General features: G+C 45.9%; 6 protein-coding genes across 6 annotated transcripts; 5 read left to right on the top strand and 1 right to left on the bottom strand.

The window, feature by feature from the left end:
* Positions 1 to 554: 554 nt before the first annotated feature.
* EV420DRAFT_1673827 (major facilitator superfamily transporter) lies at positions 555 to 3237 on the top strand (the record flags this gene model as incomplete). The annotated part of the gene is made up of 19 exons (XM_060479127.1): positions 555 to 645; positions 702 to 791; positions 843 to 984; positions 1041 to 1127; positions 1182 to 1194; positions 1241 to 1277; positions 1331 to 1467; positions 1522 to 1593; positions 1641 to 1837; positions 1902 to 1920; positions 1972 to 2029; positions 2083 to 2156; positions 2214 to 2324; positions 2376 to 2405; positions 2459 to 2559; positions 2610 to 2661; positions 2712 to 2778; positions 2836 to 2972; positions 3025 to 3237. 19 exons carry the CDS (start codon positions 555 to 557, stop codon positions 3040 to 3042), a joined length of 1533 nt encoding a protein of 510 aa, XP_060322133.1. The 3' UTR covers positions 3043 to 3237.
* A 272-nt stretch (positions 3238 to 3509) lies between these two features.
* EV420DRAFT_1591576 (major facilitator superfamily domain-containing protein) lies at positions 3510 to 6328 on the top strand. The gene is made up of 20 exons (XM_060474925.1): positions 3510 to 3750; positions 3810 to 3937; positions 3993 to 4025; positions 4078 to 4137; positions 4190 to 4276; positions 4333 to 4345; positions 4404 to 4440; positions 4495 to 4631; positions 4689 to 4793; positions 4840 to 5037; positions 5093 to 5128; positions 5181 to 5238; positions 5295 to 5368; positions 5420 to 5530; positions 5590 to 5619; positions 5668 to 5768; positions 5826 to 5877; positions 5926 to 5992; positions 6047 to 6183; positions 6246 to 6328. The coding sequence occupies exons 2-20, from the start codon at positions 3933 to 3935 to the stop codon at positions 6261 to 6263; spliced, it is 1359 nt and encodes a 452-aa protein (XP_060322132.1). The 5' UTR covers positions 3510 to 3750; positions 3810 to 3932; the 3' UTR covers positions 6264 to 6328.
* A 2142-nt stretch (positions 6329 to 8470) lies between these two features.
* EV420DRAFT_1652803 (uncharacterized protein) lies at positions 8471 to 10098 on the top strand (the record flags this gene model as incomplete). The annotated part of the gene is made up of 12 exons (XM_060478689.1): positions 8471 to 8511; positions 8581 to 8708; positions 8761 to 8793; positions 9020 to 9042; positions 9091 to 9225; positions 9276 to 9386; positions 9436 to 9452; positions 9527 to 9616; positions 9669 to 9720; positions 9768 to 9834; positions 9891 to 10027; positions 10081 to 10098. The coding sequence occupies 12 exons, from the start codon at positions 8471 to 8473 to the stop codon at positions 10096 to 10098; spliced, it is 852 nt and encodes a 283-aa protein (XP_060322131.1).
* Positions 10099 to 12740: 2642 nt separating this feature from the next.
* Positions 12741 to 14198, top strand: EV420DRAFT_261976 (isoprenoid synthase domain-containing protein). The gene is made up of 4 exons (XM_060481459.1): positions 12741 to 13025; positions 13082 to 13219; positions 13277 to 13569; positions 13621 to 14198. Exons 1-4 carry the CDS (start codon positions 12900 to 12902, stop codon positions 14150 to 14152), a joined length of 1089 nt encoding a protein of 362 aa, XP_060322130.1. The 5' UTR covers positions 12741 to 12899; the 3' UTR covers positions 14153 to 14198.
* Positions 14199 to 16192: 1994 nt separating this feature from the next.
* EV420DRAFT_1652801 (uncharacterized protein) lies at positions 16193 to 16958 on the bottom strand (the record flags this gene model as incomplete). The annotated part of the gene is made up of 4 exons (XM_060478688.1): positions 16193 to 16289; positions 16406 to 16561; positions 16596 to 16759; positions 16803 to 16958. The coding sequence occupies 4 exons, from the start codon at positions 16956 to 16958 to the stop codon at positions 16193 to 16195; spliced, it is 573 nt and encodes a 190-aa protein (XP_060322129.1).
* A 1559-nt stretch (positions 16959 to 18517) lies between these two features.
* On the top strand, positions 18518 to 21717 carry EV420DRAFT_1487736 (uncharacterized protein; the record flags this gene model as incomplete). The annotated part of the gene is made up of 6 exons (XM_060470561.1): positions 18518 to 18954; positions 19075 to 20036; positions 20092 to 20270; positions 20429 to 20569; positions 20666 to 21579; positions 21621 to 21717. The coding sequence occupies 6 exons, from the start codon at positions 18518 to 18520 to the stop codon at positions 21715 to 21717; spliced, it is 2730 nt and encodes a 909-aa protein (XP_060322128.1).
* Positions 21718 to 22818: the final 1101 nt, after the last annotated feature.

The raw sequence follows: 22818 nt of genomic DNA, 5'->3' as shown, positions 1-22818 counted from the left end.
CATTTCGTTATTGTGGACTGATTTCGTCGGTAGATTGGCATAGCGACGTACCACTGGTGCTTCTTGTACCAGATATTTTGTTGTTTATCTTATCAACTCGCTCGGAAGATCAATTTTAAGATCTACCACCACCGTTCGAGCCCTGCTTTCTGTTTCCCTACGCTATATTCGCCGATCAAACTTGCCTGGCCTATTATCTCGGGCCGCTTGCTTCCTTCCCTTTCATCTGACGCTGGACTTTCTTCGATAGTACCTGCCTGATACCGGCCTGCGTAGGTTCCCTCCCGTTTCCGAGAAGAAATACGAATCTTGTTTGATGCTAGTATCTACTTTATCGTTCCTATCAATCGTGTGGTTCTTCAGGACCCTAAGACCCTTCGCACCCGCAGCTATACGGCAGCTTCATATCCAGCGCTACCATGTTGCTCCAAACGGACGATAAGACGGTTCATCCGGCAAGATAAGCATGGCGGATTTCCCATCAGAAGTATTCTTGGCAGTGGTATATAGGGATTCTTTGATGTCCGCCAAGGCTTCTTCATCCGTAGCCCGCTATGTCCTCTGCAACTCAAGAGAAGACCTCGTTTGACGAGAAGAATGTCGTCGTCGAGGCAGTCGCCTATGAAGCCCGAGATAACACTGAAGGTAAGTATCTCAGTCATTTCAGCTGGGGTAGATGCTGACCGGAACACCGTTCATAGTCGCTATCGCGTCTGAGTACACCCCAGAACAGTACAAAAAGCTGAAACGCAAGATGGATTTCTATCTGCTTCCACTCATGTGGCTTTGCTGTGAGTCACTACGCGTGCAGCATCCTACAGCTCTAATACATTCGTTATCAGACGGTATCCAGCAAGCCGACAAGACGGGGCTGAGTGCGCAAACCCCTCTGACTTTCACTACAAATCCTGAACGTCTTGCAGGCACTATGGCGACGTTCGGTCTGCGTGAGGACACAGGCCTGGTTGGACAACAGTACTCGTGGTGAGTAGATCACCGTTTTCTATAATACATCCCTAATTATTGACATTCCCGATGAGGCTGACAACGGTTTTCTACCTCACGTATATGTGTTTCGAATTCCCATCCAATATTCTCCTTCAACGATGGAGGATGGGTAAGACTTTGTACGTATTTGCTTCTTTGCCAAGGCATTATCAATAACATCCGTTCACACTCAGGTCGATCTACATGGTAAATTGATCCTCCATCTCTCAATCTTTCTGACGCCTTCTAATAGATATGCTGGGGAGTCGTCGTGTTATGCATCGGTTTTGGTCAGTCCTTGTTCAAATTTCTCGACTATTTCCAGCACTGATCAAGTCCGCAGCAAAGAACTTCAAGCACCTTATCGCCTTGCGCGCTATGCAAGGATTCTTCGAATGCTGTATCAGCCCGGGATTTATCCTCATTATCGGAAGTTGGTACACACGCCGAGAACATTCTTCTCGCTCCCTAGTATTCCAAGTTCGTCAGCTAGTTCTCATGTTCCTTTGCTGCGCTTACCTTTTCTCCGCCTAGAGCGCAAATGCAGGATTTGGTACACTCGAGTATAATGGAGAGGACATCCAGGCATGGCGGTACATGTCATATGTACGCCATATCTTTCTTCCGTCCCATGCCTGCTTACTTGTTGGCAGTTCCTCGGTTCGCTCACCGTTGCGGTCGGGCTTCTTTGCCTGTACTTCCTCGGTACTCCATCCGAAGTTCCCTGGCTCACGAAGGAGGAAAAACGGATGGCCAACACTAGGATTCTCGAGAACCAGAGTGGACATGACCGTACGGGTACGAAGTGTGGAAGTGGGACCAAGCTCGGGAGTGTTTGGTCGATCCATGTGTATGTGATTTCAACGTCGAATCTGTTTGTGCCATATTGAGATCGTTTCAGTTTTACTTTGCAGGAATAAACGCCTTTCTGTCGTCGGTAGGCTTACCTCCTTGGTCTGCGGAACTTTGTTGACGCTTATATAGGTGCCTAATGGGGGCCTTACGACGTTTGGAAGCCTCATTAACACCAGTTTTGGGTTCAGTACGTACATTCGTTCGACACCACGACTAACCGTTAATTGTATCCTCGTAAAGCGTCTCTTCAAGTGATCTTGTATACTATCCCTCGGAGTATGACCAGTGTTGTGGTCTTCGTCATTGTTGGATTGGTTCGTACCGCTCTCTGCTCGCCGCCACACGCTGCAGTCAGACTGACATAGCAATAGGTTACTTCAAAGTGGAAGAACCTCCGTCTGTATATCATGGCGTTTGCGACGATTCCTCCATTCATTGGTTTCCTTGGGATGGCTCTCATCGAGACGAGCGTGTCTACAAAGGTCCTCATTTATTTTGTCATTTTACCTGTGCAGTTCTGATACTCTTAACAGTGGACGAAATGGGGGATGTACTACATGACTGTAAGACGCCTTTGAATGTGATGTGCGCATGGCTTGACGAATAACTCTGACAGGTTCCGTTTGTGCTCAGCCTATTCTTGGGGTGGACGCTCATTCCTTCAAATCTTCCCGGACGTACCAAGCGAACAGTGACGTCCTCTTTTACGTTTGTCGGGTGCGTTATCCTCTCTATCTTAGGTGTTACTGCTCAACGTGATCCTGCAGTTACTGCGTCGGAAATATGTGCGGGTCGCAGATATTCAAGACGAAAGATGCCGTATGCCCCTGCCCTCTTTTTCTGATCCCCTCCATAATTCTGTTTTCTAGCCAACCTACACGCCAGGAGTCATGGGATGCAGCATATGCTTCGGGCTAGAGTTCCTTGTCATCGTTGGTTCGCGCAATCTTCATTATCATGATAGAATGACGCTGATTAGGACCCTAATCGTAGCCTGGCGGACGACCCTAGTGTTGAGGAATAGATGTCGGGATAAGGCGATGCTCACGGATGGGCTGACCGAGGAAGAGAGGGAAATGCAGGGAAAGATTAACGGAGAATCCGATATGACGGACTTTGAGAATCCTCATGTGAGTCTTCTCTCATTTCCATACTTAGATGCCTGCTCATCGCGTTAATTAGTTCCGCTATACTCTCTGAGGCAGGGTGTTGACTTAGCATTATTCATAACGACTCCGACACACAACTTGCTGTAAATATGAAGGTTTCATTTTCGTCCTTACAACTACGTGTCGCTTCTTTGTGTCTGCATCCCTCAAGGCTCATGGGTTTCATTGCAACGCTTCTCATCTACCAGACTATACCGAATCGAGAATGCGCTCGGCAGACGCAATCCGGTAATAAGGTCAGGAGTTGTTAGCAAGGAATGCACAAGGCGACCATTCATGAATATCCGAGTTCAACGGTGCGGCGGAAATTAGGTGGATGAAGCGCACCGGGATCCATCGTAAAGAGGCGGGTTGCAGGTTGGACTAGATTTCTGACTTGACGGCATGACAACAATGAGGAACGCGTTCGATTTTTCGTCAGAGCCCCTCGCGACAGCAAAACCAAGTTGGACCTAGCCTAATGAAGAATTTCGTAGGACTAAGGACCTGGCGATGCACGGATACAGTACTCTTACAGAGCTGAGAGTGAACGGAATGCGCACTGACATTGCTTATTATCTAGGTATATAAGCCTGTCGAAGATGCGTGATATTCTTTGTCACTCTTTCGTTGTTCTTTGCTAGGTAGCGGAACCAATAGTGTCAGGAGACTACTTTTGTTATTCCGTCTCAGACTCGCCGAACAAGTCCTACACTATGATGCAAGAAACACCCATTAAAAAGACCAAACCTTCTGTATTGTGAGTTTATTGCTCGTACCTATTGACAGCCGTTTTGTTTTTCATATTATTGCACACAGGAAATCAGGAGAGCTGCCAATTGACAGTGTACCACTGACTGTCGCTGCATCTGAGTATACTCCCGAGCAGTACAGGAAACTTAAACGCAAGATCGATTGGCACCTTCTCCCACTAATGTGGATATGTTGTCAGTGACTATTGTGTACCACCTTCAGTAGCTCATGTTCTCCCTCCATCATTAGACGGTCTTCACGCAGTGGACATGTCGGTGTTAGGTACGTCAAACTCGTTGTTGAGTTCGGATCTGCCGTGACGAGATTTTTACAGGTACTATGGCCATATTCGGTCTACGCGAGATACCGGGCTTGTTGGACAACAATATTCATGGTCAGTGTCATTTATTCAGTGTCGTTACATCATATCTTAAGATTAAAGTTAGGCTTACAACAATTTTCTTTCTCGTTTACATGTGTTCCGAATTTCCATCCAATATAATCCTTCAACGCTGGGGTATGGGTAAGACTTTGTACGTGTCTCCCCACTTTGATAAATAGCGTATCATCAAATTTCTTTCTTATGCAGGTCAATATACGTGGTAAAGAATATTTCACCTCTCGTCATGACGTGTTAGAAGCCCTAACACAGTTTGATAGATATGTTGGGGGGTTGTCGTTTTGTGTACCGGTTTTGGTTTGTCTTCTGAGACTTTCTCGTAGTCATCGTAAAACTGATCTGCTTTCAAAGCCAAGAACTTCAAGCATCTTATCGCCTTACGTGCCCTACAAGGACTCTTTGAGTGTTGTCTCATTCCGGGTTTTATCTTAATCATCGGCGGCTGGTACACCCGGCGGGAACAGTCTTCGCGCATATTAGTATTCCAGGTTAGTCTTCGGTTTCTCTCGTCCTCCCTGATCCGCCGAATTGATGTACACGACTAGAGTGCCGGCTCAGGATTCGGCGTCATCGCCCTTTTGGCCCTCTACGGAATTGGCACAATCGGGAGTGATGGTAAGGGTTCCCAACCGTGGAGGTACATGTCCTATGTATGTACCATCTTCTACTGACTTGCATTGGCTTACTTTTCTGAAGCTCCTTGGCCCACTTACCGTGGCCATTGGTGCTCTTTGTCTTTACGTCCTGGGAACTCCGTCCGACGTCCCTTGGTTGACGAAAGAGGAAAAACGGATGGCTAATACGAGGATTCTGGAAAATCAGAGCGGTCATGATAAGACAAGCACAATAGAGTGGAAGTGGTATCAGGTTCGGGATTGTCTGGTAGATCCATGTGTACGGGCATCTGCCGCGTTCGTTTTGTGTCACTCACGGTTCTGATTTCTTTCAGTTTTATTTTTCTGCTTTTAATACCCTTCTGGTAGCAGTACGATGGCCGGACTTGTCTATTTCGGGTTTACGGGCTAACAGCTCCACAGGTACCTGCCGGCGGTCTCACGGCGTTTGGGAGTATCATCAACGCAAGCTTTGGTTTCAGTACATATCTTTCTGCCAGGATGACCATTAATTTATTTTTTGCCTGACTTGTACAGCACCGCTTCAAGTAATTTTATACAGTATACCGCAGGAGATAGTTTGTGTCGCCAGCTTAGTTATCGCTGGATTGGTATGTCGCAACTCTCTGCATTACTTGAAGTACACCAAGGCGGATGGATAGGTGACGTCAAGGTGGAAAAACCTGCGGCTGTACATTATGGCAATCACAACTATCCCGGCCATCGTCGGATTTCTTTGTATTGCTCTTATCGAGACAAAAGAGTCAACAAAGGTTCGCATTCTTCTAACGTTCGTGCCTGCTGTCCTGGTTTCTGATTACGCCATTTTCAGTGGACAAAATGGGGTATGTATTGCATGCTTGTACGTCAAATATTATTTACTTGCCATTTGCTCAACGACTAGCGATAGACGCCAGCCGTCCTTACTGCAATCTTGGGATGGACACTGATTCCTGCCAACGTTCCCGGACACACCAAGCGAACAGTGACCTCTTCATTCACTTTCGTTTGGTGAGAATAACTACAACCGTTCAAATCTTATCAGTTGTGACTGAAAATGCTCTATAGTGGCTGCGTCGGCAACATGTGCGGATCACAGATATTCAAGTCAAAAGAGGCGGTAAGCGCTATACTCTTTTCTCCTCCGTTTGATAATTTACCTTTGCAGCCAACGTACACGTCTGGAGTTATCGGATGCAGCATCTGCTTCGTGCTTGACTTGCTTGTCATAGTCGGTATGCCAGTTGTTCTTGACCGTCATGAGAGTCTAACTGAACATCTAATGATAGCATGGCGTGTAACTCTCGCTTTGAGGAACAGACACAGAGACAAGGTGATGCGTACGGATGGACTAACGGAAGAAGAACGAAAGACGCAGGGACAAATTAACGGCGAGTCTGATATGACGGATTTTGAGAACACACATGTGAGCACCTTCTTTCCAATGTTCACCTCGTGTGAGCGTTCTGTGCTCATCAATTATGATAGTTCCGATATACTATGTAAAGGTTACGGTGCATGATATATAATTTATGTTATTTTTCATGGATATTTAATGCATAGATTCTCAGTTACTAGTATAAACATGTTCACACACGCTCTATTGTAATGTTAGCCTTTGGATTCAGCATCGAAGGATCAATATTTGGAGGCCTCGGGGCAGGCGAGCGGTAGGTGTCAATGAGAAGCTAACCACGTGGCCGTGAAACGTCGGTGTTTGGCTGCCAAATAACTTTCTCTTTCTGACCACTTCGATGGCCTCAAACCTTTCTTGCTTTTCTCATGCAGCGTCCCTGCTCCTCGTGTAACTTGAGAGTTACATTTTCAGGCATACAAGTATTCTTTTATGAAAGCCGCAGCTGCTGTACATGTCAGAGGTCTTTGCTGGTGGTGCGTATTGTCTTCGATATCGTCAAGGAGTGATGTTAACTCTAAGTCTTGTTGTAGCCTCATGGTGGATGACTGTAGATCCGATGGACGTCGATAGGGTTATACTTATGGGTGTGCTGCTAACTCAAGGTGAAATTCTTATTTGACGCACTTGAAGGACCCACATGTAAGTCATCTCTCAAATTCATACCTAGACATCCGATCCTTATCATGCATAGTAGTTCGAGGATACTCCGTAAGGGACTAGGACTGTTTTGATGACTTCGATACAAGCTGTGATGAGCATATGAAGATTCCAATTGTCATTCTGAATTCCTTGTCAGAAAGTAACTTTAAGATATAGCCTCATGCTGCTCACAGGGTTTATTGCGACGTTACCCATTGACGCCGTAACACAGATAGGGAGACTGATGATCATTAGCATGCTTGGTGCCTTGATTGAATACGAATGATATGGCGTCTACAGTTAGGGATGTGCACCGTACCGTTACGGATACGGCCGTACCCCTGATGGATGGATACGGATACGGATGGACCGTGTCCATACCGTAGGAGCAAGAAAAGCAAGATTCACGGTACGTACGGGTATATGTACGGACGTAACGGCCATATTACGGTCGTAGAATACACTCAAAAGACCTGCATGCTCTCCGCAGCATAATACTAATAGTCATTGTCATCTCCATGTAGAGAAAAGAAGATCTACTATAAAAACAGTCAGTTTCGAAGTCTTTCAGGGAATCAAAGAGACTTACACATCTTGTGTTCATGAATCGCGTGGGCAAAGTCATTTTGGTGGTCTGTATCGTAAGAGTGGCAGTGAGTGTGGACAACAATGGGAACCTAAGCAAGGAATGAGTGAGGTATGCACATCTAATACTCCGGAGTTTGTTGCATCATGCCAGGTGATACGGTACTGGTTTGATTTGTAAAAAAACAGATTGACGACGGGAACTTGCACATTGCTGAGACAAATGCAAATTGTCATAGAGAGAGGGGGACTACGCATGGCTCATTGGAGTAGGTTGGTCAGGTAATTGGCGTACCTTGTACCAGGTTGAATTATTTAAGTTGAAACACTCGACAGATTACCGTGGCAAGCAATTTTCAGATGAGAAAGCGGAAAGGGAGTACCAAAAGTGGCTTCGGTTTCATATCAGTTGCAGCTGCCGTATACGGCCATAACGGCTTGTCCCGTACGGTTGTTACGGGTACTCACCGTACCGTGAACCGTACGGTACCTTGCAGTCTCGCACTCGCAACGGTACGGACCTGTATCCGTATGTGCCATACGTATCCACCGTATTACGGATACGGTGCACATCCCTATCTACAGTGACTTGTCATTGGGATGGAATGTACAAGTGCTAAGATGGTTCTTCTTGAACAAACTAGTTTCATGTATGTGGAAGGGCATAAGACTTCAGCATATGATATGTAGCCACATGGTGATCCGCATATTATATGTCAGAGTACGTTGCCATTCCATCAAACTGTACGACGGAGCGCTATGAGCATGTACATGCTACTAGAGCCTCAAGCCACAGTGAAACACGCTGTATAGTGAAGGATTCAACAACACAATCGCTAGGAAAGGATGCATCCGCCGATACGCAGTAGAAAATGAGTACGGTACGCTGACAGGGCCAAAGTGAACTGAATACATGTTGATACTGCTCATAATTATCTAGGTATATATACATCACTCCATAGGCGCATACCTAGACTGGACTTTTGAGGTTTGCTGAAGTTCTATTATTTCGAGCACCCTGGCCGCTTCCTCTTGTACTCTCTCAATAGCTTTCTCCTGAGTCCAGGTCACAATGCAAAGAACGCCCCCAAGAAATGAAGAATCTCCTGTATCGTGAGTCTGCTCCGTTATGCATCCTAGCAGATATCTCTGTTTGATTTTTACTCGCTGTGATTTTACTAGGAAGGAAGATTTCAAGCTGAGCGATGTACTGCTCGCTGGACCCAGTTTGACCGAGTACACTCCCGAGCAGTACAAGAACCTCAAATTCAAGGCAGACTACTATCTTCTTCCACTCATGTGGCTATGTTGTCAGTGATATTTTGTGTATCACTCTCAGCGGCTGATATTTTATGTTGTTAGATGGTATTCAGTCAGCCGACAAGATAGCATTAGGTACGTCAAGCCCGTTATGCCAGTTCAGACCAATCTTGAAAGGGTCAGGTACGATGGCCGTATTCGGTCTGCGTGAAGACACTGGCCTCGTTGGGCAACAGTACTCATGGTGAGTGCTCCGACTTTTGTCTACCCAATCAAAATTCGAGACTTCAGAATTAGGCTAACAACGATTTTCTTCCTTACTTATATGTGTTTCGAATTTCCATCAAATATTATCCTTCAGCGCTGGAGGACGGGCACGACTTTGTACGTGTTCCCCCTTTTTTTACACACATCATTTACTTTTTTTTGCAGATTGATATACATGGTGAACGATATTTTTCGTCTCATCGTGATATGTTGGAAGCTCTAATGTTGCGTAATAGATATGCTGGGGACTTCATATACAGGATGGTAACGACACTAGTGATCTTCGTCATTGTCGGGCTGGTTCGCACTGATCTGCTCTACCCGCTGCTGCAAAACTGACATAATGACAGGTTACATCAAAGTGGAAGAACCTCCGTCTATATATCATGGCACTTGCGACGATCCCTCCATTCATTGGTTTCCTTGGGATGGCTCTCATCGAGTCGAGTGCATCTACTAAGGTCTTCACTAGTCATGGTTTTACCTGTACCAGTCTAACGCCCGTAACAGTGGACGAAATGGGGGATGTATTTCATGACCGTAAGTTACCAACATATACAATTTACTCAGCCCTTAACCAAATCTTCGACAGATTTCGTAGGCTGAGTAGGTACTTGGGGTGGACGCTTATTCCCTCGAACGTTCCTGGGTGTACTAAGCGAACCGTCACTTCCTCGTTTACGTTCATTTGGTATGTGTTCCTGGTTTCCCTCGATGTTTAATGTTCAACATGCTTTCTAAAGTTTCTGTGCTGGAAACATATGCGGGTCACAGATATTCAAAGACAAGGACACTGTAAGCTTCTGCCTTCTTTAGTGACCCTTCCTAATTTTATTTTCTAGCCAACTTACATGCCGGGCATCATCGCATGCAACATATGCCTCGGGCTGGATTTCCTTATCATTGTTGGTGCATGCAGTCTTCTGTTATCGTAAGACTCACCTTACTTATGAACCTTGTCACAGCCTGGCATATGACTCTGGTATTGTGGAATAGACATCGGGATAAGGCTATGCTCATGGATGGGCTGACCGAGGAGGAGAGAGAAATGCAGGGAAAGATTAACGGAAAATCGGATCTGACGGATTTTGAATATTCTCATGTGAGTCTAATTATTTGATTTTCAGAGATATACAATACTCATAGGGCTAACAGTTTCGGTACACTCTGTGAGGGACTTAGATTGTATATGTTTGTGTAATGATTTTGGATTCTAATATATCTATCATCATCTTGATCTCACCGCGTCCTATGCGACCTATCCTAGTGCACAAGACTTACCTCCTAGGAGCGGGACTTAAGGCCTAAGTACACCCAACTTATTGTAGCTGTGAAATTGGACGCGCTTGGACCGAAACGGAGCAAAAATCCCACGGTGTCCCTTTCCTTCTGACCACCATGTCTGGCATCACCCGACACGTCATTTCCCTCTATTTGCTTCTCAATGCCATCATCTGCTGTATATGGCCTATGTAACGTGATGGCGACGCGACTTCAACATGATTTCGAGCGCCACGGCATCGCCCTCAAAAGGACTGATAGCACGCTTTTGTTAATAGGGCGCGTTCATGATATATCGATGCCTTGATATGGCTATTCCTCTTCTCAGGTGAGTCATGGACCTTGGTTCCCGGCCTGTTCGTTGATGAGATGTATGCATATACAGATACTCGTGTCTAGGTCGTCGCGTCCTCGCCGATCACGAGGTATTGCGGGTCGCTGATCAGCCTTCATCGTCATCACCGTTTCCAGGTTAGAGATCTTAACTGGTACGTCGCATCATATCACACATGTATATGCACCCAACGAGATGCCCTTGCATGCTAGGTGATATCTACATTCACAATGATTAACCTTGTTCCAGACCGCAAGGCCAGCGCAGTTCCTTTTTGCTGCGTAAGGTATCATCCTTCCGATATTGCTCAGTACTGGTGCATGTGGTCGATATACGCAGTTGCGGCTCGACCTGGGTGGGATCCACTCTGGTCGGTTCTTCTCTGTTGACTCGGATCCTTTTAGCTAGATTGACTGATATCGGACAGAATGGTGCGAATGCTGGATTTGGCTTCATCGTTTACGGGGCTTATTGCTGTGCATGATCATTATTGAAGGATGGACCGTCGTTTCTATGTAATGTTGTCCGTGGTGTGTACCCTTGGTTCAGATGTGAGTCGTCCTCACGGTTCCTCGTAACAGCTCGCGTCATCATCGATTCTGCCGTCATGGTCTATGCTTCTGCCAGACGGCAGGCTTGGTGCAGTCCCTGTTTGCCGTGTAAACATATGATACTCACCTGTACGACGCGTATCTCGGCCTTATATCCGGTGTGTGATACCAGTTTTCGTGTGTTCAAAGTCTGATTACTGGGGGTAGGATCATCCTGCAATGCTGAGCACCCCTCGTCTCAGGTTGGAAAGCTTTGCATCCATTTCGAACGTTTCCCTGTGTGTATGAATCGAGGCGCGTGACTCATATATACACCACAGCGTAGACCTCAGTAGGGATCTTCTCCCACCAATTCAACGTCGACCGGTGTGCTTCGGTTTCCAGTCTCGTCCGCCGTATCATCATGTACCGTGGGGTGATGCCAGGGGTGGTTCTCGAGGTCCGTTTGGATAATATAATGCTTCCACAGTCCGGTGGAGAACGGCCTCTGCCAAGACGGGGTGAACGGGCTTGGGATTTTCCTTGGCGCCGAAATGCCGCGGCATTATATGCGGCACAGAATAATACCCTTTCTCCTCCCCCTATCATTGTCGGTTTCTTTTGAATAAGGGCTCCTCTTGTCTTGCTCTCCTCTCCCCTGTGTTTTCATACTTCGTGCCTTCAGAGTTCTTACGAGCGCTGTTCTCTGTGATTGCACCGGAATGGCGGCCCTGCTTTGTGATTCTGCTGACACAAACGGTCCGCGAACATGAGCTTCCTATTTCTCTTTACGGCGTCAACCTGAAGCATCGTCTCTCACGCTCTTTCGGTACCGCAAGTCTGGAACCCTGTGCTTGAGGCATTTTGCGGTCACCCCACCGTGAATTCACGAATCTACATACACAATGACGCCACTCAATCGCCGGACCCCGATACGGAGATATATTTTAGCCGCATATAAAGCTCCAGCGACGAGTGAGTCAGCCAAGGTTAGCCGCTTGGCTTACAAAAACCGCTGTGAAGAATCCAGCTCCCCAGTTCGCGCCCATTGAAGTGCGCTCGCTACGCATCTGCTCCCATCGTCCATGTCTACTTTGGTGACATTTGAGCCTTACGGTACCCTCCCGCTCTCGGCATTTGCGCTCATCCTCGTGGTTGCCAGTATTGGAATATATTGGGTTGTGCGCCGGAATAGACGCAGGAGGATCGATTGGAACGTCGAGATGGTTGAAGCGGGGGAAGGCAGGAGGAGAAAGGGCTCCATCGTGATGATGGTCCCTGTCTTAATAACCGATGAAACTTGAATCGGAAGGTGCGTACAGTCCGTGCTTGTTGGAGGAATCCCTGCTGATGGACGGAGGGAACGGGGTAGGGATAAATATTTTCGGAGGGGAAGGTCGTGCTATCTGCCATTTTTGCGCACCTCCGAAGACTATATCGACATCAACGGGTGTTTTATACCCAATAGTTCAAGATGCCAGTATGCTGGGATGTTTCATTGACGTCCTTCCTGGTCGGAGTCATCCATTGTTTATGCATTTCGTGTTGTATTATATTCTGTATTCTAGCCATGACTGAGAGGGGGATGTCGTAGCAATACGTTGTCTTCAATATGCAAAGAGTTATCTTGTCCCAGCTCGATGAGGGAAGAACAAGGCGCCAGTCTGAATGCCCTCTCCGAGTCGGTACGCGCACGTGTCCGAATCAGGAAACAGATAATTAATATCCGGGGATAAGCGAACAAATAAAATCCCAGACACGACCCACCATCTATATAGCACCACTTTCTTATCGCGCCCATCTTTCACGTCCATCCACATTCATTAGACATGTCTACTGACAAGGCAGCCCGCCGCGCGCGTTTCGAAGGAGCCTGGAAGATTATCAAGCAGGAACTGGTGGACTACATTACCGGTGAGGGGATGCCCAAGGATGCGATTGAGTGGTACGAGAGGGTGAGTGAGCCTTATGGAAAAAATGGAAACGAGCTCATTTCTGAATCTGATAACAGAATCTCGACTACAACGTCCCCGGAGGCAAGCTGAACCGCGGCATGTCCGTCGTCGATACCGCCGAGATCATCAAGGGGACCCCGCTGACGGACGATGAGTACCTCAAAGCTGCGGTGCTTGGCTGGGGCATCGAGCTCGTGCGTCGAACTGCCCGTTATCTCCCGTGCTTGCCTTTCTAACGCGTTCGCTCGCAGCTCCAAGCCTTCTTCCTCGTCTCGGACGACATGATGGACTCATCGATCACGCGTCGAGGTCAGCCCTGCTGGTACCGTGTCCCCAAAGTCGGCCAAATCGCCATCAATGACTCGTTCATGCTCGAAGCTGCGATATACTACCTCCTCAAGAAGCATTTCCGGGGGGAGAGCTACTATGTCGATATTCTGGAACTCTTCCTGGAGACGACGTTCCAGACGGAGATGGGGCAGCTTATCGATTTGATCACTGCACCGGAGGATGAGGTTGATCTGAGCAAATTCTCACTGAAAAAGTACGTGCTGTGTCCGTTGATGTCGCGCTTGTTTTTGACTGTTGTATGAAGGCACTCACTAATCGTGATCTACAAAACCGCATACTACTCCTTCTACCTCCCCGTCGCGCTCGCCATGTACATGTCGCACGTCCCACAATCCTACCCATCCGGGAACCAAACCATTGAGCCCTACGCCCTCGCCAAGTCCATCCTCATCCCCCTCGGCGAGTACTTCCAGATCCAAGACGACTTCCTCGACTTTTCCGGCACGCCCGAGCAGATCGGGAAAATCGGCACGGATATCCTCGATAACAAGTGTTCGTGGTGCGTGAATACAGCTCTAGCGGTGTGTACCCCCGAGCAGCGGAGGGTTCTCGATGAGAATTATGGGAGGAAGGATTCCGAGTGTGAGAGGAGGGTGAAGGCCGTGTTTGAGAGTCCCGAGGTGGATTTGAGGAAGAGGTATGGGGTGTATGAGGAGAAGGTTTACGGTGAGCTTATTGCGATGATTGGGGAGATCCCGGAGGTTGAGGGTAAGAGCACGTTGAAGAGGGAGGTCTTTAAGAGCTTCCTGGATAAGATTTATAAGAGGACCAAGTAGGGATTTAGTGGTAGTGTAAAGTCAGCTGTATCTTTAGATATCGAAAGGCATGGTGTGCAATTATACGCAACTGCTAAAGCGTAAATTGTTCTTTACAATAGTTTACATGGGCACGTGGAATTTTGCGAGTGCGCTTGCTTGAAGTGTGCGCCGGCATGTGTTGTCACATCCAGTAGCGGCAGTTTCCGGGTCCCCGATTCTCGCCCGTTGTATGAAGAACCCAAGAGGGAGGCGGCATTCAAAATAGACACATAGGATAAGGGGGAGGGGGGAAAGGGGTCCCAGCCCTAAACACAAAAGTGACTTGTCTTATATAACACTGTAGGACTTGGCTGAAGGCCTGATTGATGCTCATTTCAATGGCTTCAGATGAATATGATTATTCTGAGGTCCAAATACTCATCTTAGGGATGCCCACCATACCCGTTGAAGAGGCTCTGTGTGCCAAGCTAGAAATGCACTAGTGTATAAAACACTAACACACCCACACCCACCCACCCACCCACCCACACAAACCCTCAGTAGTTCAGGGGAGATGTGCAATACAAGCACACAATAACAGTAGTAGTGAAAGAATCCTTGCACATTACAATATATAATAGCACGCTAGCAATATAATAATTCTCTAAGTCCAAATGCTTTTGGAACAGGAGGTGAGCAACAGAATTGCTCAGCCTCAAGGCAAAAGTATTATTTGGCAAAGCCCACAAACATTTCACAAGAATGTACAACCCTCAAAATACATTGTGTGCAACACACAAGTGTCCACAACATTCACAATACACTTAGACACGACTTAAAGCCTTGCACTCTAAGCAGAAAACACTTCAAAACCTGTTTGTAGATCCACAGGGTTCTAACCTATGTGATCCAGAGATACACAAACACAGAAACACATCCACAAGCCACAGGATTTGAACCTATGCCACTTGGGAATAAACCAAAAACCCCAGAGATTACTGACAAGCCAAAGGGTTTGAACCTCTGCCACTTACAGTAACTCAGAATTCACAAACAAGTCCCAAAAACACAAATGCACATTCAAGTTATCACAATACAATATTCTCTAAGTAGAGCGCAATCAATTACTGTACTTTAACTTAAACAATTCAAGCACACTTGAGCAAGGCATGCCTTGTGAGCTCTCAAAGTGTTCAAAATAATTCTAAGTCCAATAATATTCTCTTGCTCGAAGCTCCAAATAAAATCCTTTTGTCATACACTAAGCATGCTGCTTTGTAGTACAATTGCAGGGGTATGAAAGCTTGCTAACTACCTATAACTACCACTCTTATATTTACCATTAACTATATGAAATGTAAATACTGAAAATAGACAATGCTCCACCTTGGACTCCCTTCCCTTGCATGCCATGTCAGCTGCAGTGATAGTAATCATTATTTTTATTCAGCACTCTGTGTCGGCACACATGCCACCACTGTTTTCTCTACTTGACAAGGTCTAGCCTCATCATGCCATGTGGCATGTGTCTTCTTATTGGCTTCACGGATTTAATTCCAGTGCTGTGCAACTTATCTAGTGAGCGAGATTTATTTTATTGGCTGCTATGCAACCATTTCTAATTCTAATATTTCAGCAGGGTACAGGGTTTCATTTCTCTTTGGCTGAGAACTCCTCAGAGTATTTGGACTTGGTGATTCTTTGTTCAGAATGATGTTTTCTCAGTGATTGCCAGATCAGCAGGGTTCGTGCATCATAGATCAATGTAGCATGAAGCACCTTTAATATATTATATCTTCAATGAATTTAATTGAGTGATACACTGCTGAGGAGTGCACAGTGTGTGAGTATAAGCACTGAGACTTCACACTTAAATGACACAAGTGTGCTGCTCTAAGTCTAAGCCATGCACTCTACTCATATTATATTTTATTACATTGCATCTGCCTCAGTGTGTAGTGCTCTATGCTGCAGTCTAATATTATACATAGGGTATGCACATGTTTGTATTCATAGAATTTGCAAAATTACATGTGTGAATGCATTGCATGCATGTCATATAAAGAGTCACACAATTGTCTATCCAGGTACACCTGGACCTATTATGGTCAGACCTGCAGCTTCAGTACCCCATCTGTCACCCCCACCCACACCCAGATACTGCTCCACCTGGGTGCTACAGGTACAGGTACAGATCTTACATGAGTGGATCAGTTATAGTATAGAAATTTTTAATTATCAATACTATTAAGATAAATTGTCTACATTAAATACATTGAGCCACTGACTCACTCATCCTGGTTGAGACTCAATGCTGGGCTATCATAGCCCTCATCAGTGGTATCCTCCTCAGACTGGTATGCATTGGCCCCCAAATCATCGTAAGAGTCATCATAAGCATCCAAATATCCGTGGTCATATCCCACATTGTAGCTTGCTGGATAATCTCTGATATCATAATTCATTGTCTCATTCCTCTAACATGGTGTTGTTGACCCTCAGACTCTTGATCCAGTCTGAATATCCATGGTCAAAGGGCTTGTCATCATAGTTAGACTCTCTCCCATTGTAAAGGCCCACATTGTTGCTGGCTGCGATGTTGAGGAGGCAGACAGCGCATGAGAATAGGGCCACCTGGTTATGAGGCTACTGTCTACCTTCAGCGGTGACATCCTGGATGTTGAAATACCAAGACTTGGGGAGAGTGTATGTTGGAGAGCTTGTCTATGCTCCCTGGATCCAAATTTGAGTGCATCGCCTGTTTCCACAACAAAATGCCCTCCATCTGAGGGATTGGAGCAGCATCAGGTAGCCTTCCAGCTGGCTGGAGCTCTGCATGAGGCATATACAGCTCCTGTGTGCAGGATTGATCCAATCCTGTCCCAAGGTCATAGTCGACAGCATAGTCAGATGAAAGGGCACGTTGCCTCTCTTAGCTGGAATTATTGAGGACGTATGTATCTGCTTCTGAGGTTGTCAAAATGCCAAGGGAAAGGAACGTATGTTAGGGAGCCCCATCAATGCTCCCTGAGTTGAAATGAGTAGTTTTCAATGCCCTCTGACCAAAATGACCCTCCATCAGCAATATTGGCATCTCATCCCATATGCGTAAGGCCTTCCCAGGTCTCAGAAGTGTTGTCATTGTCCTTTGTGCATGAGATTAGCTCCATCATGTTTGATCTAGCAATGGAATCCCCTGGTTGCTGACAGCTGATGGTGTCACTAGAGGTGAGAGGGAAAAGTGGTAGAGGGTCTCTGACAAGAGCAGGAGAAGGCTTCAATGTTGCTAGCCATACTGTGCTTGACAATGGTTTAGTTACTGACTGGTTATTAATTGGACTGGCATCCATCAGACCAGTAACTGGTGCTGACATGGCCTTTGTGCTGGGCATCCCGTCTTCACAACTTGCCCCCACCATCTTGATTCTACAACTGGCTTATGGCAGTGCCCTTTCTTCCCATCACTGAGCTTCACTCTCTTTCCTCATAACACCTCATTATTGGATACAGAAGACTAATCTAGCCCTACAACATGCATGCTGGTACTCCTGAATGGCCTCATTTTGGCATTTGGAGTGGATGGAGCAGTGTGCAGCATTTGAGATAGATCAAGGTTGTATAATGTAGTGTCAGGTGGATCTGCAGAATGGTATGTGGATGTAGAAACCTTGGTGGCTGGCAAGGGCTTGGAAATGTTGCAAAGTAATTGTTGGGTGCATGAATGTAGTATTGCATGAGACATAGGCTAATGAGCTCATTTTTAAACTCTTGCTGACCAGCAGAGGTGTGGGTGTCCAGTACTTTTAGGCCTGACTCAGTCAGAGCTGTCATAGCATAGTCAAAGAATATACAATCATGAAATCCTGGTACCTCATGAAACAAGGCATGATACCCACCCTTGGCATTCTTGCTGGTAACATCACACAGGTCCGTGTAAAGAGTACATGATGCGACCTGAGTCATGTTATGATCTGGGTGCTATTTTAATTTTGATGACTCATGTATTTTAGTTATGATTCTTGATGACACCTTCATGACTCACATATTTAATTTGAAGTAGTATATAAAGCTTGTAGATCAAGAGAAATATAACTTCTTCTACCCTAACTTGTGTGATCTCAAAACTAAGTAGGACCTGAGTCAGGCCTGAGAACACACTAACTTGGCTAGTTCTAAGTTCTAAGCCTTCTCTTAGCCTTCTGTATTGAGAAATACTAGTTACTTACACACCACTGATCGATAATCCTGATACGTCCGTCAAGAATAATGAGAGTGATCTCAATTGAACTTAAAGTCTAGTAAGTGAATCTCTAAAGGGCTTTACAGTGGTGGACACATTGGGAATCACTCCCTCTTGACTGACAAATTGCTAGCTTAACACAATACAACTCATACAACACTAAGATGTCCAATAATCATCCAGAATCTTCGAGCGCACGTCCCTTTCGAAGTGCAGGACCATACATAGCTCACATCACTCGAACGGGCATGCAAGAAGGCTTCAAAAATTCACCCATGTTCAAGATCCTCACAGACTACAACGCTGAACACAATGAAGTCAAAAACTCTACCAAGTATCGAGTGATGTATTACAGCAACTTCGATTTATCCCCTGTAGATATACAAGACCTTGGATTCAATCGTTTTGCAGACAGACCCCGATACTCCTTACAGCCTGCCATGATCACAGCAGTGAGCTCTACAGTCATGGAACTACAGTCCTTCATTCTCTCCACAGCATCTCTTCTTGCAGAAAGGGACATAATATACCAAATTGACCCTAGTCAAATGTTTATGAATGTTCTTCATGGAACTAACAATATTCACTTACTTAACGCAGCGTGAGTTGGACTTAGGAAGAGGTTAGACCGGGGAGACCATTTCCTTCATAAATATGCTGACCAGTTCAAGAACATAGATCATCCTATGTCTCCTGTTTCCATGGATCTGGGAATTTACAGCACATTGGAAGGATACAAGGACCCCTCAATGCGCATTTACCAATCTTTACACATCCTACCATCTCAACGTCAAGTCCTGACTAATGAAGGTTGTGCCACCTTAGACAAGGGAGAAACGAGATGGGAGGAGTTAATCCCTCCTAGCATACCCTTGAAGAAAGCCTTCAGCTCTACTAATCCTGAACGAAACCCTGCCAGTTCTATGAGATCACGAGAGTCATCAGCCTCATCCTTAAGGGTGTCAAGGAGTACGCAGCCAGGAGAGCTAGGACAAGTCCGGGAAGAAAAGAAAGAAAAATCGGAGTTAGAAGCGCAAGATACTAAACTCATACCGACAAAAACATGGGTGCAAACTCAAAAAATGGCTTCATTCAAACCCTTATCCATAGCCTCCTCAATATCGATGAACATCCACACTCCTTTCAAGAGCACGGCTCGAGAATTCTTCAATTCTCCGTCGACTCTGGCTTCCTCTCTTTTCAAGGAGTTTGATCTAGGAGGACCAAGTATCAGCACCGACTTTCCAAGAAGACTCCAAGGATTAGGAAGTAAATTACCGGTTGTAGAAGAGATCAATTCCAATGATGAAGAACAAGAAGTAGATCACTTACTAAGGCCCCAGGAGTTCTCGATAGAAGAAAGCCAAGAAAGCTCTGTGGAACTGGGATTCTCTGGTGGAAATCAAAGTAAAGGGAAAGAAAAGGCAGTATTTGTCTACCCTTCAACTTCGAACGTTCCCCCTTCCTATAACACTTTTGAGTGGGGGGCGAGTTCCTCTCCCAAGCCACGAAGTGCTCACATCAGTCCGGTTCCCTCTACGATCAGTCCTGTAGCATCTCCATCAAAGCTGCCAACCAATCCCGGGTCTTCATCCGACTCAGAAGACGATTCTTCTTCCAAGAGGTCCAAGGGGAATAATGCCTATTCGCATCATAGTCGATCCAATGTGAGTATAGTGGGGAGTAACTCACCGCCAGGCCAAGGACCCCCTAGTCCCCCTTCTCCTCCTTCACCTAGTTCTTCGGACAATGGTACAGAAGACGACAAAGATGAAAGGAGAGGGAGAAGGGGAGAATGAGGACACAGAGGTTATCCAGGAGAACAGGGTCGTACGGGAGAACAAGGAGAGCAAGGAAGGACAGGACCTAGAGGACGAAGAGGAGATCATGGATCTCCCGGGCCTCCTGGTCCTCCTGGTCTGCCTGGTCTGCCCGGTCCTCCTGGGAATGGATTACCAGGAGCAAATGGGCAACCCATAGATCTGTCCCTTCCAATTATCAAAGGCGAAATAAAACCTGAAAGTCTACCTACCTGGGATGGCAATGCATATACTGCTATACCATATTTTTGGAAGGTAAGACATCTGGCCGGTCTAGGGGGGTGGATGCCAGAGTACCTAGGTCAATGGTTATGGCGTGGACTTAAAGAAGACTCCGAAATTTACGCATGGTTTTCAACTCTCACACCGGAAGACCAAGATTACATGAGGCTTAATGTGAGTAATTTTATCAATGTCATTAAAGAAGAGTTCCTAGGGGATCAATGGCAGATTCTTATGAATGATGTCTTCGAAAATCAATGATTCCGACAGAGAGGATTCGAAATGGAATCTCCACAAGCGTTCATCATGAGAAGAACTGTATACACATGCATGCTTACTCAAATCAATGACGGAGGGTTACAGGAAATAACCATTGTTATGAGAAAGGCCCCAATCGCTTGGCAGCCTATACTCAATATGTCAACAATTCAGACGTCCAAGCAATTGTTAGCCAGGGTCATTGAGCATAGTAAGGCCCTTGTCTTAGCTGCTCGAAGTGACGGGGGAACCTCTAGGATTCAAACGGGCGAACTGATAACAGCCCTAAAGTCATTAGGAATAGATGCTCCTAAACGACCTCGTTTTCTTCCCTCTTGGTCCGTGAACTTAGTTGAAGAAGAAGAGGACCTGCGGACTGATTTATTGGGGGAAATGGAAAGCTCAAAAGTAACAGCTTATGAAGAAGACTTCCATGAAAACAACTTGTCAGAACTGTTGCTGAAATCTGCTCTTCAAATTCTAAAAAAAAGACAGTGTCCTCCTCCGAAACAGTATTATTTTCCAATGAGTGATAAGGAAACCAATTTGGATTGTCCCCCTCCATCTCCCTGCAAGGTTTGTAGGAGTCCTAAACACTGGGATAAGGAGTGTCCCTACTGGGAGAAATACCTGGAGAGAGTAAAGAAGAGAAATGCGCAACTAGCAACCTTGCAGCTAGAGGACTCAGCCAGTCCTCAAGACATGTATCAAACTGCCTTCCAGGTTCTCACATCTGACCAGAACTATGATCTTCCTTTGACTCAAGAAATGGATTCTAGTAACATGCAGGATTTTGGAATGGCGGCTCAGAATGAATTGAAGGAGGGGACTGAAGAAGTTCAAGCCTTGAATTCCGAGCGTAAGACCGATGTTCTGTTCATTAAAGAAGCTAACCTTGTAATAGGGAAGGAGACCCAACCACCCTCGTCAGAAGATCCACCATCGAATAATTTCACTATCCCTTCAGAACTAAAATCCAAAAGGCTAACAAAATGGAGGCAAACAAAACCTGGATTGTCAGTGGCCAGGATTTCCATACTAGCCATCCGAGGTTGGGTAGGTAGCCTGAGGAATTCCCCCGTATCCATCCGACATGATTCCTGTGCGGACATTTTGCTCATTTCTTCCGACTACTATCGTTCGCTATTCAATCCCCCTCCTATTAAAAGAGGAGCCCATATGAATTTATGGCAACTCACAGATAAGGATGCAGAAATCAAAGGATATATCACTATCCCCATCCTTATGCTTTCCACAAAAGGAGAACTCATTGAAACGGAGGCTGAAGTTTATGTAGTTCCGAAAATGACTGTACCAATTCTTCTGGGAGAAGACTATCAGTCTTGCTACGAGTTAACGGTGAAGAGGCTGGCTGTGGGCACCTGTGGAATAGTGAGCGGGCTAAAAGGCGAACCTCAAAAACCCACACACACACTCACACAACTACACAAACTACAATCACCCTCGTAAGTTCTAGGGGGAGCGATTATTTCTAATGTGATCCAACTATACTTCAATATCTCGAAGAGTTTCTCTTATTCTCAGCGCTCTTAGCGAAGCTAAGCTTTCTCTAATGAATTCCTGAGTCTAGGAACTTTTTACAGGAAGGTCGTTCACTGGCACAATGCAACCTTCAAGGCAGATTTGAGTTATAATACACCAGGGACACTGATCCCAACAGAAATAGAGGCAATACACGCTGAAACTTTAGTGAGCTTGCTAAAAGAACACCACAGGCAAGCACTGACTTAGCCCGCTCGCTACACAGCTGTATGTAGGGGTTCTCCAACTAACTCCAGCAGGTTATCTCGACTTAAGAACACTTCAGAAGTGCTCGGAAAACAGATTCAGAAACGGAACTTCGAACAGAACTGACATGGAACAGACTGAAACAGAACAGAACAGAACAGAACAGAACAGATCTCAGATTTCCACTTCAACACATTCTCCGAACAGACTTATCACACTTAACAGAACAGAAACAGCGTCACTGATTCGTATTCACTCTGACTAAGTTCTCAAAAGTCTTATCAAAAGGGTATCTTGTATTTCTCTGAGTGAGCTCGCTAATTCTATGCACAGCTCGAAGTCACAAACTGATCCTTTGTTACAGTACCGCCTTCAACGTGTGTACAGGAACTCGGGGGCTCAAAACTTGCCTCTAC

This window comes from Desarmillaria tabescens, assembly GCF_030435595.1.
Source record: "Desarmillaria tabescens strain CCBAS 213 chromosome Unknown EV420scaffold_135, whole genome shotgun sequence".
Classification (NCBI taxonomy): Eukaryota; Fungi; Basidiomycota; class Agaricomycetes; order Agaricales; family Physalacriaceae; genus Desarmillaria; species Desarmillaria tabescens.
This window is presented reverse-complemented; position numbering and strand designations above follow the sequence as displayed.